At 44.4% G+C, this 22666-nt stretch overlaps 2 protein-coding genes, 1 non-coding gene and 1 pseudogene across 3 annotated transcripts in view; 1 reads left to right on the top strand and 3 right to left on the bottom strand.

The window, feature by feature from the left end:
* Nucleotides 1–952, bottom strand: part of KCNG3 (potassium voltage-gated channel modifier subfamily G member 3) — a 35767-nt gene extending 34815 nt beyond the window's left edge. Inside the window, 1 exon segment of the mRNA XM_014448392.2 lies at nucleotides 815–952. Within this exon segment, the coding sequence (XP_014303878.1) occupies nucleotides 815–952 (138 nt within the window).
* Nucleotides 397–22666, top strand: part of MTA3 (metastasis associated 1 family member 3) — a 165360-nt gene continuing 143090 nt past the window's right edge. Inside the window, exon 1 of the mRNA XM_023747385.1 lies at nucleotides 397–1272. The gene's annotated coding sequence lies outside the window, so the exon portion shown is untranslated. The remainder of the gene's footprint in view (nucleotides 1273–22666) is intronic.
* LOC102440131 lies at nucleotides 10921–17049 on the bottom strand (annotated as a pseudogene).
* Nucleotides 19588–19693, bottom strand: LOC111824196. Its single transcript, XR_002827284.1, has one exon. It is a non-coding gene; the product is annotated as a U6 spliceosomal RNA (small nuclear RNA).

Genomic DNA, 22666 nt, shown 5'->3' with positions numbered 1-22666 from the left:
CTCCGGCGTCAGCTCTGCACCCCGCTGGCGTACCGAGGCTCAGAGCCGCCGCCCCTCGCGACCGGGAGGTTCCCCCTCAGAGGCCCGGGTGTCCTCTCCAAGGCGGGGTCGCTGTTCCCCCGGAGGGGCGCGGGCGCCGAGAGGGGAAGCTGGTGCGGGATGGCTCCAGGTCCTCGGCGCTCCCTCCGATCGCGGATGTGGCAACCGCCCCGCCGCCGTCCAGAGGCGAGAAGCAAAGTGAGCGGTTTCGGAGGCGGCGAGGAGCCGGCTCGGAGAGGCGGGGGCGGGGCCTCCTCGGCTCCCGGCTCCGCTCGGCTCACCTCCCAACGCGCGCCGCCCTCCTCTTCCCACCCGCGCCCGCACCTCCCGGGCTCGCTCCGGCTGGGATTCCCCGGCGCCCCGCCCTGGACCTCGGGCTCCCCGCCTCGTGACGCCGTCCTCCCTCTCCGCTCCCGCAGTGGCCGGGAGGGGTCCGCGGGGCGGGGAGGTGAGGAGCGGGGAGCCCCCGGGTGGAGGGGGGAGCCAAGCCCCGCGGCTGGGATACCTGCTCCCGCGTCCCGCCCGGGGCCATCGGGATGGCTTGGACAGTACCCCAGAGCCCGTTATCAGCCCCCAAAGGGAGGGAACGTGGTAAGCACGGGTGAGGACTGGGGTGCGGGATTGGAGGGGCGGGGACAGACGGCGTTTGAAACGAGAGCTTTTTCCAGAAACTATCCAGAACCCAGCTCGGTTTCTGATTTCTCAGAGAAGATACCCCAGCAATTACTTTCCTTGCCGACTTTGCTCTTCCTCTCCCGGCGCGGAGATCACGTACCGTGTGCTCCGAGGGCGGCCACACACCCCAACGCCCAACCTCGGTGCCACTCTCCCGCGGAGGAGAACGGCCCCAGCCCCCGCTTTCTGGGGCACCGGTCCTAAGAGGGCGCCTACAGGTAGAGCGCCCGGACCCCATCCTGACTCTTGCTGTAGAGTGAGGTGAAAGTCTGGGGAGAATCGCCTTGCCACCGGCAAGAACAGAGTTGCTCGTTGCCTTCGTCTGCATCCTCCTTTTCATAAAGTCTTGGTTGCCCCCGTGCACCCCCAAGCTGGCTGCAGCACCGGCCTTTGGAGCTTTAAGAACCCCTGAAGACTCCGCAGGGCAAATTGCCCTGTGCTCTGCTCGGGTCCATGCCTAGACAATGGGTTCCGCTTGGCCGGGATTGTTTTAAACTGCTCCCAGCAATTCACGCGACATCTGACACCGGCAGTCCAGCCCGCGCAGAGCTGAAACAGGTGAGTCGTAAGGCAAACTATGTTAAATGCAAAACAAATGCTGGAAGAAAAAATAAGGGTGGAGCTGGGTGGGATGTGCGGTCATCTGACCTGAGAGTAACCCAGCTGGTTACTAAGAAGGGTTTTACTTTGCCCTTCACTTTTCGTAATTTTGTAGGATTGTCTCGTGCCCACTAGAGGTCACCAAAGAGAGTCATCTTGCTCTAGGTCTAGTATGGATTCCTGGGGGGGAGGGGGGAGGATAAGACACTGAAAATTGGGAGTGTTCTCTCACAAAGTAAAAAAATCACTACGTGGTTTCTTTCCTTTTCTTTTTTTAAATTAAATTATTGGGATGACATTGGTTAATAAAACCATACAGGTTTTAAGTGTACAACTCAATGACACATCATCTACGTACTGCATCCTGTGCTCACCACCCAAAGTAAGTCTCTTTCCACCACCATTTATCCCCCTTTTGCCCTCTTCCACATCCCTCTGCGCCCCCTTCCATTCTGACAATCACCATACTGTTGTCTGTGTCTGTGGGTTTTTGGGGTTGTTTTTTTTTTTTGTCTAATCCCTTACCTTTTTCATCCAGGCCTCCAACCCCCCCCCACTCCCCCCAGCTGTCAGTCAGTTCTATGTATCTATGATTCTGCTGTTTCTATTTTGTTTGGATGGTTTCTTTCCTTTTATTTATTTATTTGTTTATTTATTTATTTATTTATTAGTTTATTGGTGGGTGGTTTCTTAAAGAATGAAAATCTATAAGTTATTTACCCCTAGATGCAAATAATTTATCTTAAAAGTATTTAATATGATTGAAAGCTCAAAAGTAGGAGTTTCTTTGCTAAGTAGCTACTAAACCAGGAAAACATCCTGAAGGAAGTGAGTTTCAGGATAGAATCAAAGGAGGTGATGATCATGAGCTGGATGAAAGAACAGAGCATTCCAAGGAGAAAACTCTCAGATGTGAAGGATGAAAGTCTAAAGAAAGTGAATGAATGCATTCGCTTGGCTGTAAGGATGGGGATCTCAACTGCAGAATTTAGATTTCATCCTAGAAGGTTTTAATTATATAAATGGCCTTTATTAAAGGAAGATTCCTTTGCCTATTGGGTTATTCTAAGGAGAAGTCCTTCTGCAACTCAGGAATGAAAACCCCATCCCCAAGTCTTTGTAGATGAGAAAGGAAACATGGAGGCCGAGAGCTCAGCAGAGCCTGGACACTGATTTGTTATAGCAGATGAGGATGGAGAAAAGTTTGCAGATGTGAGTTGAGAGAAGAGCCTGGCTTCAACAAGAGCCAATTCCTCAGGGAACTGTTAAAAATACTTTCTAGAAGCATCACAAGCCACAGAATAGAGACCAATTATTTTGTTGATTATTTGCTCCAACATTACTGTATTTATTTCCTGTGTTCTCCATCTAAAATCGCTCTAAACTCTGTTGATTGGACCAGTTAAAGAAATATCACATTTTGAATTAAATATGAGCTCAGAAAACAAATTAATATGATAGCAATACAATTTGTGCCTCCAACATTTCTTAGAGATGGATTTAAATCATTTCATTTGTTTCCAGAGTAATATTCCTATTTGATTCATCAACCACTGCTGTGGCAGCAATACCCAAATCATTTTCTTAAACAAAGGAAACAGTAAGGTGCAGAAACAATTGGCTTGTCTGGTTTAGAAAACCTTCTTAAAAACAATTTTACTCTTTTGTACTTTGAAAACTATGTTAAGAATTATGACATCTAAATTCTTTCTTGGGTTCCAGATGATATTTAGGGCCTTCATATATAAATCTTTAGAATGCATTAAAATTTAAAGGCATCAGGCAGAATTTTAGAATTTGAAAGAACCAAGAGATTTTGTCATCTCAATTTATCAACCCATTATTTAGGGAGGAGTAAGAAGGCTCCAGAGATGTGGTGGCTGTAACTTGCCTGAGGTACCCCAGTCAGCAGCATCATGGTAGAGATGGGCTGGAACCAGGTTTTCTAGTTCCAGACTCTAATCACTCCATCTTCAGGGCCTGCATTGCTGCCACAACCTTCTATCTGATCTCCCTGCACTCCAGTTCTTTCCTCCTCCTGTGAATCCTGTAATATGCCACCAGACAACTCTTCCTTCTGTTCATTTTAATCAAGTCATTCCCAAGTTCAAGAGCCAAAAAGGTCTATAGATCTACAGAATTACAATATTATCTATACTAATAAAAGGGTAATATGCTAATTAGACAAGATCGACCAGATATCTTCCGGTCGTCCGGTCCTCCTTTCAGACAAAGCCACAGTGGCAGGGGCCGAGGCAGAGAGGTTAGGGACGATCAGGCAGGCAGGTAGGTGAGCAGTTAGGAGCCAGCGGTCCCGGACTGGGAGAGGGATCGGTCCTAAACCGGCAGTCAGATATCCCCTGAGGGGTCCTGGATTGGAGAGGGTGCAGACCGGGCTGAGGGACACCTTCCCCCTTTACATGAGTTTCATGCACCGGGCCTCTAGTCTATAATAATAAAAGTGTAATATGCTAATTAGACCGGACGTGCTTCCGGACAAAGCCGCAGTGGCGGGGGCTGAGCCCCTTGCACAAATTTTGTGTATTACAATAAAGTTCAAACTGGTTATTAGCGGCCCTCCCTAGATTGAAATCTTGGCTGCACAACTTGTTTGCTAAGTGACCTGGATCGAGTTCCTTAATCTCCTTAAGCCTCCATTTTCTCCTCCATGTAGCAGAGATAATGATAGCTACATCAAAGAGGTGATGTGAGGATTAAATGAGATGATGTGAGGGTGGGGTATAGCTCAGTGCATGACACGGAAAAAAATCTCACTTCATGTATGCTTCCACAAGCCCAAATAGGCCATGCTCATTCTCATTACAGGGTTCTAAATAAATACAAATTGGACAAGTGAATTGATTCATCTACAAATGTGACCAACCGCAAATCAGTAACCTGAACCATCAAAAATTCAGTGTAATGCCCTAGCTGGTCTGGCTCAGTGGATAGAGTGTCAGCCTGCGGACTGAAGGGTCCCAGGTTCGATTCCGGTCAAGGGCACATGCCCAGGTTTCGAGCTCAATCCCCAGTAGCGCAGGAGACAGCCAATCAATGATTCTCTCTCATCATTGATGTTTCTATCTCTCCTTCCTTCCACTCTGGAATCAATAAAAAATATATTTTAAAAAATGTTCAGTGTAAAGTTGTGAGCCTTATACTGCTGACTCTGGATTGAACACAGACTCCTCTATCACTTTGCATTGCACAACTAGATGTGGTCAGGGATTCTGAACACCTGCCCGGAAGCTTTATAAATTGAAATACCCTGTGGGCACTGCTGGTGCTTGCAGCTTGCTTATCAACTTTGCTTTAGAAAGCCTTCACTCTGCTGTTAATTCATATTTCCAAGTATTTGTGTTAAACCAGTTTGTTTCTCAGCATCTGCAGCAACAATAGATGCATTAAAAAGTTGGATTTTTAAATTTTTTTTTATTGATTTGAGAGAGAGAGAGAGAGAAACATCAATTTGTTGTTCCACTTATTTGTGCATTCATTGGTTGCTTCTTGTATGTGCCCTGACTGGGGAGCGAATCCACAACCTTGGTGTGTCAGGACAACACTAACCAACTGAGCTACCCAGCCAGGGCCAAAAAGTTGGCTTTTTGAATGGAAATGTAACCTGCACACGTCTCTATTTTCATGTATGAAAGACTCTATTGACATCATCTGCCATTACCCCTGTAGAAGGTAAACTTGTAACTTTGAATAAACTGCCCTCAGAACCATCCTACCACATGGACCCCATTCTTAAAAATGAGAAGACTCCAGAGCAGGGGTCCTCAAACTACGGCCCGCGGGCCACATGCAAATACAAATATTGTATTTGTTCCTGTTTTGTTTTTTTACTTCAAAATAAGATATGTGCAGTGTGCATAGGAATTTGTTCATAGTTTTTTTTAAAACTATAGTCTGGCCCTCCAACGGTCTGAGGAACAGTGAACTGGCCCCCTGTTTAAAAAGTTTGAGGACCCCTGCCCCAGAGGGTTATGTCACCCCACCCCACACTAATGCCCCTGCCTTTTTCTCAGCTCCAGGACACTTTATGCTCTTATTCAAGCAAAAGGAGCACTATCTTCCTTACATTTCCAACTTTGAAAGGGTCACTGTGTAATCATTATAGGGGAGGCAAAATTTTACCTCTACTCCCTTAGGGTTTTCAACTGGGCCTAAGAATGAGATTGACATAAAACATATTAGCAAAAAAAAAACACAAACAAAAAAAACAACAACCATAAAACAAAACAAAAAAACACACACAAACAAACAAAAAATATTAGTAGGAGAAAAGCATAAAAGTGCATTTAATATAAGGTTTATGTGACATGGCGCCCTCATAAGGAAATGAAGACCCAAGGAAGTGACAAAACCTAAATGGTTTTATACTAGGTTGAAGAAAGAGAGGCAATTGTAGAAAAGTAAAATAGATGGGAGGCTAAAGGAAGATAAATATTTTAGCAAGGTGTTTTTGTGTAGAATTCTCTTTGCTTCAACTTCCCATATCTTTTTGTTTTTTTTATCCTCCACCCAAGGATATTTTTTCCATTGATTTTTAGAGAGAGTGGGAGGGAGAGGGAGAGACAGAGAGAAACATCGATGTGAGAGACACATCAATTGGTTGCCTCCCACAGGGGCCAGCCTGCAACCGAAGTATGTGCCCGTGATTGGAATCAAACCCGGGACCTTTCAATCTGAGGGCTGACGCTCTAACCGCTGAGCCAAACCGGCTGGGGCTGAATGTCCCATCCTTGGTGATAGGACTTCTTCCATATGAGACTTTTACTTCCTGCTTTCAGGAAGAAAAAGGTAAGGACCAAGGTACCTTTCTTGTACCTGATGAAGTTCTTGTAAGTGATTGGAGCTCAAAATAATCCTCATGCCAAAGTGACATGTTTTGTCACGTCATGACATCTTCTGCTACCCTTCAGCATTCATGAAGAGCAAAAACATTTTCGGTGCCATTACAGAATGGCCCCTCTTCATTGTCACCTTTACCCAAACCTCACTCCTGTCCTGCTGCTCTGTTGGATTGAGATGGCCCTTCTCTCCACCACCACTACATGTCCCTTGCTCCTTACAGTGACTAAGAGACCTTCAGCTTTCCACAAAAGCAATCTTATTATAACCCCATTTTCCAGATGAGGAAATGAGGCTTCAAGAGTTTAGACTTGCTCAAGGTCCCACAGCCACCTAGTAAGTGCTGAGCCCAGTACTGAAACCCAAAGTCCACATAGGCCCTCTTGCCTCCCGTGCAGGTTCACTGCCAACTGGCCTCTCTACCAAACATCGGACACCCTGGGGAGGGAGGAACACGTTAGGTAATACCAGAGGAAGCAATCTGGCAACTCCTGGATGTGGGTCATTCTACAAGATAACTAATCTTCAAAAAGCCACTTTCATATCCTGAAATATTTGAGGAGATGATATAATATCTGATACTTGCTTCAAAATAATCAAAGGCAGCCCTAGCTGGTTTGTCTCAGTAGATAGAGCGTCAGCCTGTGGACTGAAAGGTCCCAGGTTTGATTCCAGTCAAGGGCACATGCCCAGGTTGTGGGCTCCATCCCCAGTAGGGGGTGTGCAGGAGGCAGCTGATCGATGATTCTCTCTCACCATTGATGTTTCTATCTCTCTCCCTCTCCTCTCTGAAATCAATATAAATATATTTTTTAAAAGTAGTCAAAGGTAGGGGCAAGTGGATAAGGAGGGACATAGGTGAAACAAAATTGGCCATGAGTTGATAATTGTTGAAGCTGGGTATGAGGGGTTATTATATTAATCTCTCCCCTTTTTATTTAATTTAGGTTGTCCATAATAAAAGAGTAAAAATAAAATTTCAAACCTTGAGCTTCATTTAAGCCTATTTTAAAATGTTGACAGTTATTCCTCCAGACTAGACCAAAATGCACTCTTTTACTATATCTATAATGAAGAGCCCCTCCAGAGTGTAAGAAAGGTCAGCACACTTTTTTTTTTATCCTCACCTGAGGATGTTTATTTATTCATCTTTAGAGAGAGGAAGGAAGAGAGAGAGAAAGAGAGAAATCGATGTGAGAGAGAAATATCCATAATCGGCTGTCTCCCATATGCACCGGCCAGGGTGGTCAGCACACATTGCTAAGCAGAAAGAGCCTAGGTCCTGAGCTGTGGGCTAAATTATTCCTTCTTCATAATAAAGATATATGAATATCCTATATAATAAAAGGCTAATATGCAAATCGACCAAATGGTGGAACAACCAGTCTCTATGATGCGCACTGACCACCAGGAGGCAGACACTCACCGCAGGAGCTGCCCCCTGCTGGTCAGTGCGCTCCCACAGGGGGAGCACCGCTCAGCCAGAAGCTGGGCTCACGGCTGGCGAGTGCAGCGGAGGTGGTGGGAGCCTCTCCCGCCTCTGCCTCCTGGGCAGCGCTAAGGACCCCTCAGGGAAGGTGGACATCCCCCAAGGGGTCCTGGACTGTGAGAGGAATGTCGTGCACCGGGCCTCTAATAGGTATATAATAAGGTTTCTGAAAGAATACATAAAATAGCCGGACCGGTTTGGCTCAGTGGATAGAGCGTCGGCCTGCGGACTGAGGGGTCCCAGGTTCGATTCCGGTCAAGGGCATGTACCTTGGTTGCGGGCACATCCCCAGTGGGGGGCGTGCAGGAGGCAGCTGATCAATCTCTCTCATCGATGTTTCTGACTCTCTATCCCTCTCCCTTCTTCTCTGTAAAAAAATCAATACTCTTTCTCTCCTTTTTCTCTGCCCATCCTTACTGTGACCTGCCTCCTTCTCTGCTCAGTTACATTGGTGCCGTGCACCTGCCGCTCCCTCTGCCTGGAACACTCTGACCCAGAGCACTGTGGTTGACTCCTTGTCAGTCAAGTCTCAATTCAGATGTCACTTCCTCAGAGAGGCCTTCCCCAACCATTCGTTCTAGTATATCAACCTGTTTTCTTTACTCCCTTCTCACTATTAAAAAAAAAATCATCTTGTTCATGCACCTGCTTCTTGTTTATCATTACTCGGCTCACTCCATTTGAGAGCAAGAATCCCGGGTCTCGTTCACAGCGGTGTCCCCAGCTCCCGGAGCAGTGCCAGGCTCCTTGTTGAAGCTCAGTAACTATTTGTTGAAGGGATGAATGACTATCACTGTTGATTAAAGTAAAGTTCTCTGAGTGCTGAACTAACCGTATCAGTGTATATGTATAGTGAGGCAGGAATTGATCACCTTGGGAAATCCATGCTCTTTCTGAAAAAAACACCTCAGTTTTGTTAAATGGTTGGCAGAAGAGACCTTGGCACTGCTTACCCTCTGTACTTGCAGTATATGCCAGCCTCCTGGCATTTAAAGGCACTGCAGGGCCCTACTCATAGAGGGGGGTCCTACCCTGGATCAGTGAGCACCCTATATTCCTTATCTAGCAGGTGCCTTAGTTAGAAAAGTTCTTAGAATCAGCTCCAGTGGTGTCTGGGTCCCATCATCCTCTCCTACTTGTCCCTGGAGGAAAGAGACAACGTGGAGACAGACCAGGGGCAGCAAGGAAAGAACTGTCCACTATTAAATCAAATTATTTCCAAAGAATAAAAAATGAAACTGTCCAGAAAGGGTTGGATGTGGATCCAGAAGGCTCTGTGTGTCTTAGCTCAGGAACTACAGGAAATATGGACAGAAATGTAAAAGGTCATTGTTCCGGTGGTAGATGGACATCTCAGAGACCCAACAGCCTGACTGGGTGCTCCAGATCAAGAAGAGAAGCTTTCCAGCAAAGTAGGTCTTGATCCCAGGCAGGAAGGAAGTGGGAGAGCCAAGCAGAGAGACAGGGATTCCCCCACTCTGCTCCTTATCACATCGCAGGGCACAGTCAGACAGCCTGAGGGAGGATTCTACTCACAAGAAAAATCAAAGACATTTTCTAAATGATGGAAGTTGCCAACTCTGTTCTATCCATTCTGCAAAGAGGACAGCTGCCTTATCAATATAATGAACCAAAATTAACCACTTTAAGAGTCAGTTTAAAAAAAACACCTGCTGTTCTTATCCTTCTGTCCCAATCACAATCAATTTCCCTGACCCACAGTCCCTACCCCCCATGCCCAGTGCTGTTATTTCTGTCTGAGGAAAGATTGGGGCTGGGGTTGACTGAAATGAAGCATAGGGTATTCCTGGAAATGATCTTCTCATTGTAGATACAACCAAAATAGCACTGGCTCCACACTTAATAATTGATATACTCTTCAACAGCAATTGCATTTTTCTCCAAAGTGTACAGAATTTAAAATACAGAGCTTTTTTCTCCAGTTCTTAACTGGAGATAAAATAATCCAATTCTGGTGTGTGTGATCCCATTACCCTTCTATGGAAAAAATTCCAGGCATTTTTCTGTTTTTCCTGCAACACATGTTCTTACAGGTTAGAAAAAATAAAGTAAAAAATATGCTTTCAGTAGAAAGCTGAGAGGTACAGCAATTTGGAAGATTTGTAGTTTTCAAAGGAGGTTTGAAGCAGAAGCAGTTAGGTTGGTAAAAGTCTGTCTCAGGCCTGGGTCAGAGAACAGAGTCAATGGCTCAGCAAAAATAATGCTGAGCCCTAGCCAGTTTGGCTCGGTGAATAGAGCATCAGCATGTGGACTGAAGGGTCCCGGGTTCAACTCCGGTCAAGGGGATGTACCTCAGTTGTGGGCTTGATCCCTGGCCTTGGTCAGGGTGCGTGCAGGAGGCAGCCAATTCCTATGTGTCTCTCTATCTCTCTGTCGCCCTCCCTTCCACTCTCTCTAAAAAAACAATGGGAAAATATCCTCGGGTGAGGATTAACACCAACAACTAAATGCTAAGATGAGTACCTACTGTAATTCCATGTGGCCACATGGCCCAGGAACATCCTGTCCCCAGATAGGACCTTCCTGTGTCTTCAAGGAACATTGCCCTCTGCTTCACATTTGCTAGTGTTGCGGGAGAAGTAATGGGCCAGATTTCCCTGTCGCTCGTGGGAGAGGGGTTCTTGAGGCACTGCTGAAATGAGCATGAGATGTGGTAAAGACTTTGTTTGCATGGAGTTACATTTCTCAGGTTCCAAAGTCCCATGTCCCTTAATCCAGTCATGGAAAAGGTGCAGCTGGGGTTCCAGTGGAGCCAAAAGCAAGGCCAGTGTCCAAAGTTTCCTTTCCATGTTGGAGCTGGGCCTGGCAGAGCATCAGGCTAGATTCAGTCCATCAGTCCACTGTGTAAGTCCCACATGGCTGTGAGTCACGTTGGTGAATGCAAGGGAATGGACCCCCTGCAACTGGAGTCCCAAGAGAGCCAGAGGACCGAGAGCCAAGATCAAGAACTCCCTTTGTCTAGGAGATTAAATATTCAGGTTTCGTGTCCATGCAGTCGCCACACCTCTTCTGGCCACTGACTTGTTCCCAGGTGTGACTGACAGGTAAACACCTTCCTACCTCACCCAGACCTTACTGGACATGCATCTATTGTCTAGTCCCCATCCATCATCAGGGAACAGACTCGGAGAGTGTTAACTACAGCTTTCTGGCAAAGCTGTATAAATGGCGTGCCTGTATTATCTAGTCTTCTCTTTGCTCCTTTCTTGTTATATAATAATCAGATCATTACAACAGTATCACCAGTACTTTAGGTTTTCCAAGTAGGATTTTTTTTTCCTTCCCTCGGGAAAGTCATCACAAATAAAAATCTTTATAACAAAGGACTCTGAGAAGCTTCTTATCCTTTCACTAGCTTCTGTGGTGATGTCTGAAACTGCAAGAACAATTAGAGCAGATGTCAGTGTAAATCTCCAAAGAAAGGAGAAAATAGGCTTACCAAGTTTCCTTTGAGGATGACAAGGCATTCTCTTCTCTAGATACAGTGTGTTTTTAACTTAGTGTCAGGGGATTAGCAGACACTCAATGACTGTACCAGTGGTCTATCTCAATAGCCACAGATACTTACAGAAAGGAAGACATAGCGAGTATAATTTTCATTAATTCAACATTAGTCAAGACATTCCATGTATAGTCACTGTGATTTCACAATAGTCACCACCTCAAGAGTGTTATTTGCATTCTATATAAATTAAACATTGCTGAGACTTCCATATAGGAGGACCCTTAAGGAAACTCCAGTTTTAATGGTGTCACTCAAACAGTTTTCTCATACTGTGAAATTTTGTGAGATATACTAGTAATAGTGCCAATTCATTTGATTCCATCACTGTGGCATCCCCTAGAACAGCCGTGGGCAAACTACGGCCCGTGGGCCGGATCTGGCCCGTTTGAAATGAATAAAACTAAAAAAAAAAAAAAATACCGTACCCTTTTATGTAATGATGTTTACTTTGAATTTATATTAGTTCACACAAACACTCCATCCATGCTTTTGTTCCGGCCCTCCGGTCCAGTTTAAGAACCCATTGTGGCCCTCGAGTCAAAAAGTTTGCCCACCACTGCCCTAGAAGAATGTGCACTCTGCCCTTACTTCTAACTTTCTAAATAATCAAGTAGACATATAGGAGAGGCTGGCATTTTTCATTCCTGCAGTGGTCACCCAATTTCATCTCTGCCTTAGCAAGCACTTTGTTTAATGTATTTTTTTGATGTCAAACTGTAGTGATTTATATTGCAAGACCAATTGGGGTCAGAGGGATTTTATGGGATAAAATGAGAACTGCTTGGAATAACTTGGTTCCTCTTCAGAATTTGACTGAGAAAGGATCTTGCCATCATTGAGCTTGAGTAGGTCAATCTTCTTGGTGCAACAATACCCTTAGAACTGAACATTTTAGGGGCTATAAAAAAAAAAAAAAAGAACCTTCCTGAGAGGGCCACTAGGAGGCATATGGAGGAAAGAGCAGTGACTGCATCCAAGAATGGGGATGGACTCTAAATTAAGAAGACAGCCACCTGGCATTCAATGGTGACACTGTACCTAAAGCCAGCAAGAGGCCCAGCTTCATGAAAGAGTATAACCAGACTTTTCAAGATCTTCAGAAACATTCTTTGGATAGTCAGATAGGACAGAGAAAGGGTAGAACTTCCAGGGCAAAGAAAGAGGGATCGCAGGAGGGACATTTGGAAAATTAAACTCACCTGGCTTGAAGCCCAGAAGATCAGTGCTGGAGGCAGTGAGGTGGGAATTGAGGAGAACCTGAGAGGGCCAGAGAACCACCAGGGTGGGTACACGTCCCAGGCTAGTTTGAGGGGCAAATGGGGGCTCATGCCAGGAAGGCCCAGGAATGATCTCAGACTCCTATCAGACCCAGCAATGCTGGCCCTCTCCTCCACCTCAGGTTGAGAGACAGAAGTGAGAGCATGAAGCATCCCATGTCTGCAATAAAGACAATTGGGCAAATCATGGTTATCTTAGGACAAGAATACTGTGCTCTGTTAGCTCACCATTTCTAAGCTGCTTATAAAAAAATCTATATTTTACTTTTTCATTTGTGTGTGAGTGTGTGTGTATTTTTAAAGATTTTTATATACAAAGTTCAGCCTATGTTTGTTAAACTGAAAAGAGAAGGACTTGGGGCCATACTTGGGTTTCGGGGTGGCAGCAGCAGATATAAATGATTTTAAAAACCATAAATATGCCCTGGCCATGTGGTTCAGTTGGTTGGGCGTGGTCCTGAGCACCAAAAGATTGCCTGTTGGATTCTGTCAGGGCACATGCCTGGGTTGTCTGCTTCATCCCCAGTAGGGGGCGTGTAAGAGGCAGCCAGTTGAAGTTATGCTCTCACATCAATGTTTCTCTCTCTCCCTGTCTTTTCCTCCCTCTTTAAAAAAATAGGTTTTTTATTATGCACAGAAAATTGACATATCTTCATGAGATTCAAGTCTTTTCTGATTGGGATCACACTGACTCCAGTTTCATAGGTGCCCAAGTGACTCCCTCTTTCCTACCCCAGAAATGGTTTTATAGAATTCTAATTTTTACAGGGTTACAAACTCAAGGCAAATGTCATAGTTTTATTTTACAAAATGTTGATACCCTACATTCAGAAGGAAAGAAATGGATGCAGATGCTCAAATCTAGACTTGAGACAAGAAATGTGATTGAGCCCTGACCGGTTTGGCTCAGTGGATAGAGCGTCGGCCTGCGGACTCAAGGGTCCCAGGTTCGATTCTGGTCAAGGGCATGTACCTTGGTTGCGGGCACATCCCCAGTGGGGAGTGTGCAGGAGGCAGCTGATCGGTGTTTCTCTCTCATCGATGTTTCTAACTGTCCGTCTCCCTTCCTCTCTGTAAAAAATCAATAAAATATATTTTAAAAAAAGAAAGAAAGAAATGTGATTGAGTAATCTAGTGGTGAAAACCCATGGACATCCCCAACCAAAGCTTATTTAAGCAGCTTTAAATATATAGAGAAAGCAAAAGAGAGAGTGAGTATCAAAGTATACAAAGAAATTAGGAAACCAAAATGGAAGCAAAAGTATAGCACACTTTACCTTAGGTCAGGAAATAGTAGAGAATGAAACTATAGTTGAGCACACCTAGTGGCCAGACCTTGGCTTCTAATATCATTCTCCAATAAAGGAACCAGGGCTCCTTAGAGAAGTGGCTGATTCTAGGACTGGGGCACAATGAATCCGGAGTATCATACAGTGCCAGAAAGTAAGGAACTGCTAATGAAACAAAACCACCACAATGATGGCAGTACGTCCAGGCAACAGAGGAGCCAACTGAAAGAGCTTCCAATGGCCAAAGCTGGACCAATTTCAGGAAAAATAATTAAGTGGTATTGAATTATTACCAAAGTACAAAATACACGTCCATTAGTCTATAATAATATAAATAAATGATTGAATGAATTAATAAATAAATAAATAAATAGGGAGGCAGAGGCCTCCAATCTTGGAGTGGTCCTATGTTGTCTCAGAATGTGGTAGTACTAAGGCCCTACCACCTTGTATTTTGGCACTGGTGGAAGAGAAAAAAAGTATGTGTTTTTTAAAGGGCACCTGCAGTAAGGCTACCCTCCAGGCCTGATAGACAAACTGGAGAGACCTAATACAGTGGGGGCTTGATTTACGAGTTTAATTCGTTCCGTGACGGAGCTCGTAACTCAAATTACTCGTATGTCAAATCATAAAGTGAACGAGTGAGACACGTGATGCTGGGCTGATGTTGTGGCGTTCACTGTGACGTTCGCTGCGCCAACTAGCGGTGGGGTATCTGAAGCTCGCTCGTAACCCGAATTTTAGCTTGCAACTCAAAGCAAAAAATCGGCCGAGAGACGACTCATATCTCGAAAAACTCATTAGTCGGGACACTCGTAAGTCAAGGCCCCACTGTATTCCATGACATACAATTGGATTACCAAAACCTGAATCCTCTTGGGTCTCTTAAGGGTGAGATATGGCAGGTGAATTGAATCCTTTTACTTCTGAATTTCCATTGAAACCTCTCCTTTGCCACAGAAAAAGAATGGCCGTGTCATGTCAATCAATGTTTTCCCAGGGAACCAGGATACATAGGGACTCCAAATACCACCTAAAGAAGTCTATAGCCAGATAACCCCACCCAGACCTAGAAATCAGTGCCCAGAACCACCAAAAAATTGAGTGGAGGAGCGCCAGCTGGTGTGGCTCAGTTGTTTGGGCCAAAGGTTGATGGTACAATCCCCAGTAGGGGGTGTGTAGGAGGCAGTGATCGATGTTCTACCTTCACATCAATGTTTCTCTTCCCCTCCCTTGCACTCTCTTTAAAATTCGTGAAAACATATCCTCGGGTGAGGATTAAAAAACACACACAGTAATGACAATTGTTTACAAAGTAAAATATAATGTTAGATGCTGATGAATGTTATGAAGAAAAAGTTGATCAGAATGATGGGGTGCTCTTTTATTTTTATTTTTTTAAATATATTTTTATTGATTTCAGAGTGGAAGGGAGAGGGAGAGAAAGATAGAAACATCATTGATGAGAGAGAATCACTGATAGGCTACCTCCTGCACAGCCCCCACTGGGGATCAAGTTCACAACCTGGATATGTGCCCTGATGGGGAATCAAACCTTGACCTTCTGGTTCATAGGTCAACTCTCAACCACTGAGCCATGCTGGCCAGGCTGATAGGGTTCTCGTTTAGATAGCAAGGAAGGCCTCTGCATTCAGCAAAGACCTCAGTGAAGGAAAGGAGTAAGGTGTGAGGATTTTTGGAGAACAGAACAGGAGGAGTGCAAAGGCCCTGAGGCAGCTACATGCCTAGTGTGTTGGAGCAATACTGAGGCCTGCTTGGCTTTGTCTCCCTCCCTACCTCCATTTTTCTCCTTTTTCCCCCCTCTTCCCTCTTTTCTTCCTCCCTCCCTTCCTCTCTTTTCTCTCTTCCTCCCTTTCTTCCTTCCCTTCTTTACTGAAAAAAATGTGTTTTAATGTTCAGTTTAGAGCAGTGGTTCTCAACCTTCCTAATGCCGCGACCCTTTAATACAGTTCCTCATGTTGTGGTGACCCCAACCATAAAATTATTTTTGTTGCTACTTCATAACTGTAATTTTGCTACTGTTATGAATCGTAATGTAAATATCTGATATGCAGGATGTATTTTCATTGTTGCAAATTGAACATAATTAAAGCATAGTGATTAATCACAAAAACAGTATGTAATTATACATGTGTTTTCCGATGGTCTTAGGCGACCCCTGTGAAAGGCTCGTTTGACCCCTGAAGGGGTCGCGACCCACAGGTTGAGAACCGCTGGTCTAGAGGGAGAATGGCTGGATGTGGTCCTGAGATGATGCTCATAAGCAGGAGTGAGACCTTTAAGACAGAGCCCTTTTGACTTCCATGGTGTTATAGACAGAGGGACATAATACAGGCTTGAAGAGCCTGGGGAAGGTATTTTGACTGAAACATTTCAAACAGTTTTTCTTTTTCATAAAAAAAAGAGCTTTTTATTTTTATTTCTTTTTTTTTGGTATCTTTTTTAAAAATTCAAATACCCACCCTGGCTGGTTTGGCTCAGTGGATGGAGTATCGAACTGGGGACTGAGATGTCCCAGGTTCGATTCTGGTTGGGGGCACATGCCCAGTTGCAGGCTTGATCCCGAGTGGGGGTCGTGCAGGAGGCAGCCAATCAATGATTCTCTCTCATCATTGATGTTTCTATCTCTCTCTCCTTCTCCCTTCCTCTCTGAAATCAATAAAAAAAATATTTTTTTAAAAATTCAAATACCCTTCTGATCACCCATGGTCGAAGAACAGTAAGATAATAAACCAAAAGGAAACAGTTATTAAAGATTGGTCTTCAGCCCTGGCTCAGTTGGTTGAGCATCATCCTGTGCACCAAAAGGTCACAGGTTCAATTCCTGGTTAGGGAACATGCCTGGGTTGTGGGCTTAATCCCCAATAGGGGGTTTGATCCCCAATAACAGGCAGCAAATTGATGCTTCTCCCTCTCCCTTTCTCTCTCTCTCAAATCAATAAAAACATTTTTTTAAAAAGATTGATCTTGAAACATTATAGCAAATGATGCCACGCTTTCCTATGATCTTGCCGACATAAAACCACAACCACACCTCAGTGGTTACCAAACCATTCAGCAGAGCTTCCTTAACTTTGAGCATTGGAAGCTACCAGTTAGAATACTACTATTTTTTTTCAAGCTCTGAATAGCTTTAGGGATCTCAGCAAGAGCTGGAGGAACCAGCTCAACCTTGGCGTAGTGCCAAAATGTGGCCAATCTACATTTCAAGTAAATCACAACAGCATTTACCAGCGCAGATGCCTTCTCCATGAGGTTACGGACAAACTGGGCCATGATTCTAGGATGGAACGTCTGTGGCCTCGGACAACCAGCTGAATGTCCAAAGAGCTGTTTCTTGATATATAAAAATGTCAAAAATCTTTTGTAGAGTCCTAAGACTTCTCTGCTTGTTAGGGCCACATTCTCAAGGAGAGTTCGTTACACCCAGATATTATCACTGAATGTTAAAGATTCATTCTCCCATCAGATACCATAAGCTCTCTTCTTGGTCTCATGACTCTAGGCAGCACATGTTTTTGTAGGGGCCAAGGGAATTAGCTTTTTCTCTTCTAAAAGGGCCTTTGCTTTAGGAAATATACCTGGTCATTTGAATCCTGGCCTTACCACTGCTTAGCTGTGTGATTAGGAAAATCACCTACCCTCTGTTAGCATCAGTTTTTTTCATCTATCTCAGCGATGTTCAGGTTTTTGTTTATTTTAGGTAGAGCCACTTAAAAAATAAATAGTGCCTGGCCAGCATGGCTCAGTGGTTGAGCTTCAACCTATGAACCAAGAGGTCACAGTTCAATTCCCAGTCAGGGTACATGCCCAGGTTGCTGGCTCGATCCCAGTGGGGGGCATGCAGAAGGCAGCTTATCAATTATTTAATCATTGATATTTCTATCTCTCCCTTTCCATTCCTCTCTGAAATCAATAAAAATACTTTTTTTTTAAAGATGAACAATGCATTAAAAAATTAAATAGTGCCCTGGGGTTAGAGTGTCAGACTGAAGGGTCTCAGGTTTGATTCCTGATCAAGGGTACATATCTTGGTTGCAGGTTCAATTCCCAGCCCTCGTCTGGGTGCATGCAAGAGGCAACCAATCCATGTGTCTCTCTCACATGGATGTTTCTCTCTCTCCTTCTCCTCTTCCTCCTCTAAAATTCAATGGGAAAAAAATATCCTTGGGGGGAAAAAAAATCCCTGGGCAAGGATTAAAAAATCCTATATAATAAAAGGGCAATATGCAAATCGACCGAACAGCAGAACAACCAGTTGCTATGACACGCACTGACCACCAGGGGGCAGACGCTCAACACAGGAGCTTCCCCATGATGGTCAATGCACTCCCACAGTGGGAGCACCACTCAGCCACAAGCTGGGCTGACGGCTGGCAAGCGCAGCGGCCCACCTACACAGCAGTGCAGGAAATGGGCCTAAGCTGTCAGTCGGACATCCCCCACGGGCTCCCAGACTGCGAAAGGATGCAGGTCGGGCTGAGAGACCGCCCCCCCACCCCCAGTACATGAATGGCGTGCACCGGGCCTCTAGTAAATAAATAAATAAGAAATAATATGCAAAACCTCAATGTATAAATATATAAAAGATACCCTGCTCAGGTTGAAAGGGAGCTTGGGGAGCTCAGATTTCTATCCACTGTGCCTCCTTTTTGTTCCCCCTCCATCCTATTTCAGGCAGCCCCTAGAGCAGCGGTTCTCAACCTGTGGGTTGCGACCCCTTTGGGGGTCAAACTACCCTTTCACAGGGATCGCCTAAGACCATTGGAAAACACATATATAATTACATATTGTTTTTGTGATTAATCACTATGCTTTAATTATGTTCAATTTGTAACAATGAAATTGGGGGTCACCACAACATGAGGAACTGTATTAAAGGGTCGTGGCATTAGGAAGGTTGAGAACCACTGCCCTAGAGGATCTCCACAAACTAGGAACTTCACAGGGCACTGTTTGAAGATCACTGCTCTACCCACAGGAACTGGCACAACTTTACAGTCCCTAGTCTTGATCCCTCATGCTCCAGATCCTCACATTTCTTTAGGTGCCAACAGCCATGCAAGAGAAAGTCCTTCTGCACCTGCTTTTGCCCTATTCCCCAATTTTCATTTCCAATCTGAAGACTTGCCAATTTCCCAAGTGATTGGCAATCAAGAATAATCTTACTCATTAGGTGATTCTCCCTCCCACTCTGTTTTCTTTGCAAGACCTTAACTCTTGGGAAGCAGTGATGTGAAACTGCCTATGTAAAGGATTATCCATGTACTTGAGAAGCACCCAAGGAACTTCATCCATCTGACCTTTCCTTTTAGACTACTGAAGTCATCAAGGCTAGGCACGGAATGGAGATGGGCTGGTCCATCATTGTGCACCAGGAGAAAAGGATCTGAAAGATCCAAGAGCACTCCAAAAAAATGCATCAATCCAAAAGGGTCAGGCTGAGAGGCAAAACCTTACAATGAGATTACAACGAGAGACAGGAAGATGGGCTGGCTGGCTTGGGAGGTGAAAAGCAGCAGATTCTAAACTTGCTCTGTCCAATATGCCACTAGTCACATGGAAGTATTGAGATGCCCTGTAAGTGTATAATATACACTGGATGTCAAAGACTTGGAACAAAAAAGGAATGTAAAATACCTCATTTATAATTTTGATATTATGTTTGATCCAATCGAATTTATAATGATTCCGTTTATATTGGTTATATTGAAAATGATAATATTTTGTATATATTTGGGTGAAGTAAACTGTATTATTAAAATTCATTTCACCTATCTTTTTACTTATTTATGTATTCATTTTTATTTATTTTAAAATATGGAGGACTTCATGAATTTGTGTGTCATCCATGCACAGGGCCATGCTAATCTTCTCTCGATTGTTTCAATTTTAGTATATGTGCTGCCAAAGTGAGCACCCTTTTTACTTTTTTAGATGTGGCTACGAGAAAATTTTAAATCGCCTTTACAGCTCACATTATTGGGCAGTGGTGCTAGACTCTGTCTCTAGACTGGAGAGACGTCCTAAGACAAGGAAACAAAGAATCAGGGACATTGTCAAACCTGAAGCCTGACCTTCAATAAAGAGGCAAAGGTAACAAGCACACCCTCTCAGACTTCCTCCTCTCACAAGTAGCTGAGATGAAGTCTCTCTACCCAGGTTTAACAAGTTTGGGAGGATGCTGAAGGTGGGAGCAGATTCCCCCAGGGCCGTACCCTTTACTCGCAGTGGGCCTGGAACCGGCCCCATCACGGACTCCAATATACACTCCAGTGCCCTAGGTTACTTAATTAGGTTCCGTTACATAAAACAGACAAAGCCTTGTGAAAATTAATAAGCAGAAACCTCATTTAAAATGGTGTATGTGGAGGAAGGGCCTCTAGAAGACCATTTTCAGGCACATATCACTCAACACACACTACTGACCCCAATAGGGAGAGGCACCTTGCATCTCTGACAGGAAGTGATACTACTTGTCTACCTCAGCAGGAGGAAGAAGATTCCTCCCTGCCCAGTAACAGCTCAGCCAATGGAAGACTTACATAGCTCAAGTCAATGACAAGTCACTATACTTGGACCTTTCAGTTTCCTTCAATGGACTCTACCTTTTACAACAGCTCCTCCCAAGTCCACAAAAGAGCAGCTTGTCTGGACTTGGGCGGGGTTTGCCATTAGACCTGCATGTTGCATATTGCAATTCTTTGTTGTTTCTGGAATAACACATTTTGCTGGAGAAATATATGGCAGTCTATTTGTTTAAGGTCAACAGCCCAAAATAACAGTCGCATAAACAAGAGAGAACTTTATTTCTCTCTTAAGGAGAAAAAAAAATTGAGAGAAATAAACTGTTTTGTTTTGCTACTGGTTTTTGGACTTAGTCTATTATATGCAACTGGACCTAATGAGAAAGGGACGCACGGATTTCTAACAGCCATCGTGGACCACGAGAAATGAGCTAATGAGGACAAAGAAGCAAGATAGAGGGAACTTGGGTCCTGGATTACAGAGGAGCTGTCATTGGTTTATTGTCTCATGATGCAAGAAGGCCATTAGAGTTCCACGTTCCAGGTAGAATAAAAGTGAAAAGTGCAGGAGTAAGACCGTTTCCTTCTTTTTAAGAGATTCCCAGTAGTACCATACAATGCACTATATTTCTTTTCTTTTTAAAAAAAGATATATTTTATTGATTTTTCACAGAGAGGAAGGGAGAGGGATAGAGAGTTAGAAACATCGATGAGAGAGAAACATCGATCAGCTGCCTCCTGCACACCCGCTACTGGGGATGTGCCCGCAACCAAGGTACATGCCCTTGACCGTAATCGAACCTCAGACCCTTCAGTTCGCAGGCCAATGCTCTATCCACTGAACCAAACCGGTTAGGGCACAATGCTCTATATTTCATTGGCCAGAACTTAGTACAGGGAATAGGAAATGGTATTTAGATAGGTGGATGGATGTCTTGAATAAAATCAAGATTCTACCACTGAAAAGAAAGAGGAAAATGAATGTTGGAGTGGGCAATACATTTGTACCCTTTGGGTACATGTTGATGACCTGTATCACTCTGAAAGGACCCACAGAATGGTTCTGCAGCTTCCAGCATGGGCATGTGGATAAAAGATAAGCCATAGAGCATTGACCCTCCGAAGATCTCCCCCTGGTTCTCACAAATAAAGGGAGAATAGAGCAAATCAAGTCTGTGCACAGGGACAGGTTGAAGACCATCTCTAAAGCAATCCTGAGTCAGTAGCAATTGGGTGATTAGGAGTGTGTAGTGATCACTTGTGTCCCTTGTTTGACAGGTGTCCCAGTTGGTGGCTTTATTGATTCATGTAACCAAACTGCAAGAAGGGCAGGTGCAGCTGGCCTCAGGGACAACTGGAGTCACTTAAGCGGCACCGTCTCCCTGCATCATCTGCAACTTTCCTTCCTGCTGCAGACTGGCTTCCGCTCAGCTGGGAATTTGTCTGCCAAATCAGCCTCATATCTACCCCCAAAAAGGATCTGCATCTTCCTCCCCTCTCTGAATAGAAATTTTAAAAATGCCCAGGGGAGAGTTCTGATTGGTCCAGTGTGCATCACAACCCTGTCCAGACATTAATATTGAGTGGGGTGAGGGGAGGGAGGAGCCTGACTGTGGACGGACAAGATAATGCTTTGTAGAAACCTTTATTAAAATGAGGGATGGGGGGGGGGGGAAGGACACTTATGTAATACCCTTTGTAATACTTATAGCGAAAAATTAAAAAAAATAAAATAAAATAAAATGAGGGATGAAAATACAGAGAAAAAGTTTTGCCCTTTGTTGTAAATTTCTCCCCAATTTGATGTTTGCATTTTAGCTTTATCCATTCAATAAACACTGCAAAGCACTCATTTTGTACTAGACTCCTGTACCCTTTGGTATCTTTCAGTCATGGTAGCAGTTGATTAAGATACAATTTTTACTAAACCTATTTCAGTCCTAAAGATATACTCAGCCTATTGATAGGATTTAGGTATCTCCTGAGTCCTCTCAATAATGTCTATTCTAACTGCTTCTCTCCTTGGTTCCCTTACCCAAATGGCTACTCCCAATTAGTTAGGGGTCCTTGCTGGTAAATAATAGAAGTCTGCTTAGCCCTGACCGGTTTGGCTCAGTGGATAGAGCGTCAGCCTTCGGACTGAAAGGTCCCGGGTTCGATTCCGGTCAAGGGCATGTACCTTGGTTGGGGGCACATCCCCAGCAGGGGGTGTGCAGGAGGGAGGCAGTCGATGTTTCTCTCTCATTGATGTTTCTAACTCTCTATCCCTCTCCCTTCCTCTCTGTAAAACAGTCAATAAAATATATTTTTTTTAAAAAAAGAAGAAGTCTGCTTAGGTCAGCTTAGGCAAAAAGAATGACAGAACC

The sequence above is a fragment of the Myotis lucifugus genome, unplaced genomic scaffold (genome assembly GCF_000147115.1).
Source record: "Myotis lucifugus unplaced genomic scaffold, Myoluc2.0 scaffold_6, whole genome shotgun sequence".
Classification (NCBI taxonomy): Eukaryota; Metazoa; Chordata; class Mammalia; order Chiroptera; family Vespertilionidae; genus Myotis; species Myotis lucifugus.
This window is presented reverse-complemented; position numbering and strand designations above follow the sequence as displayed.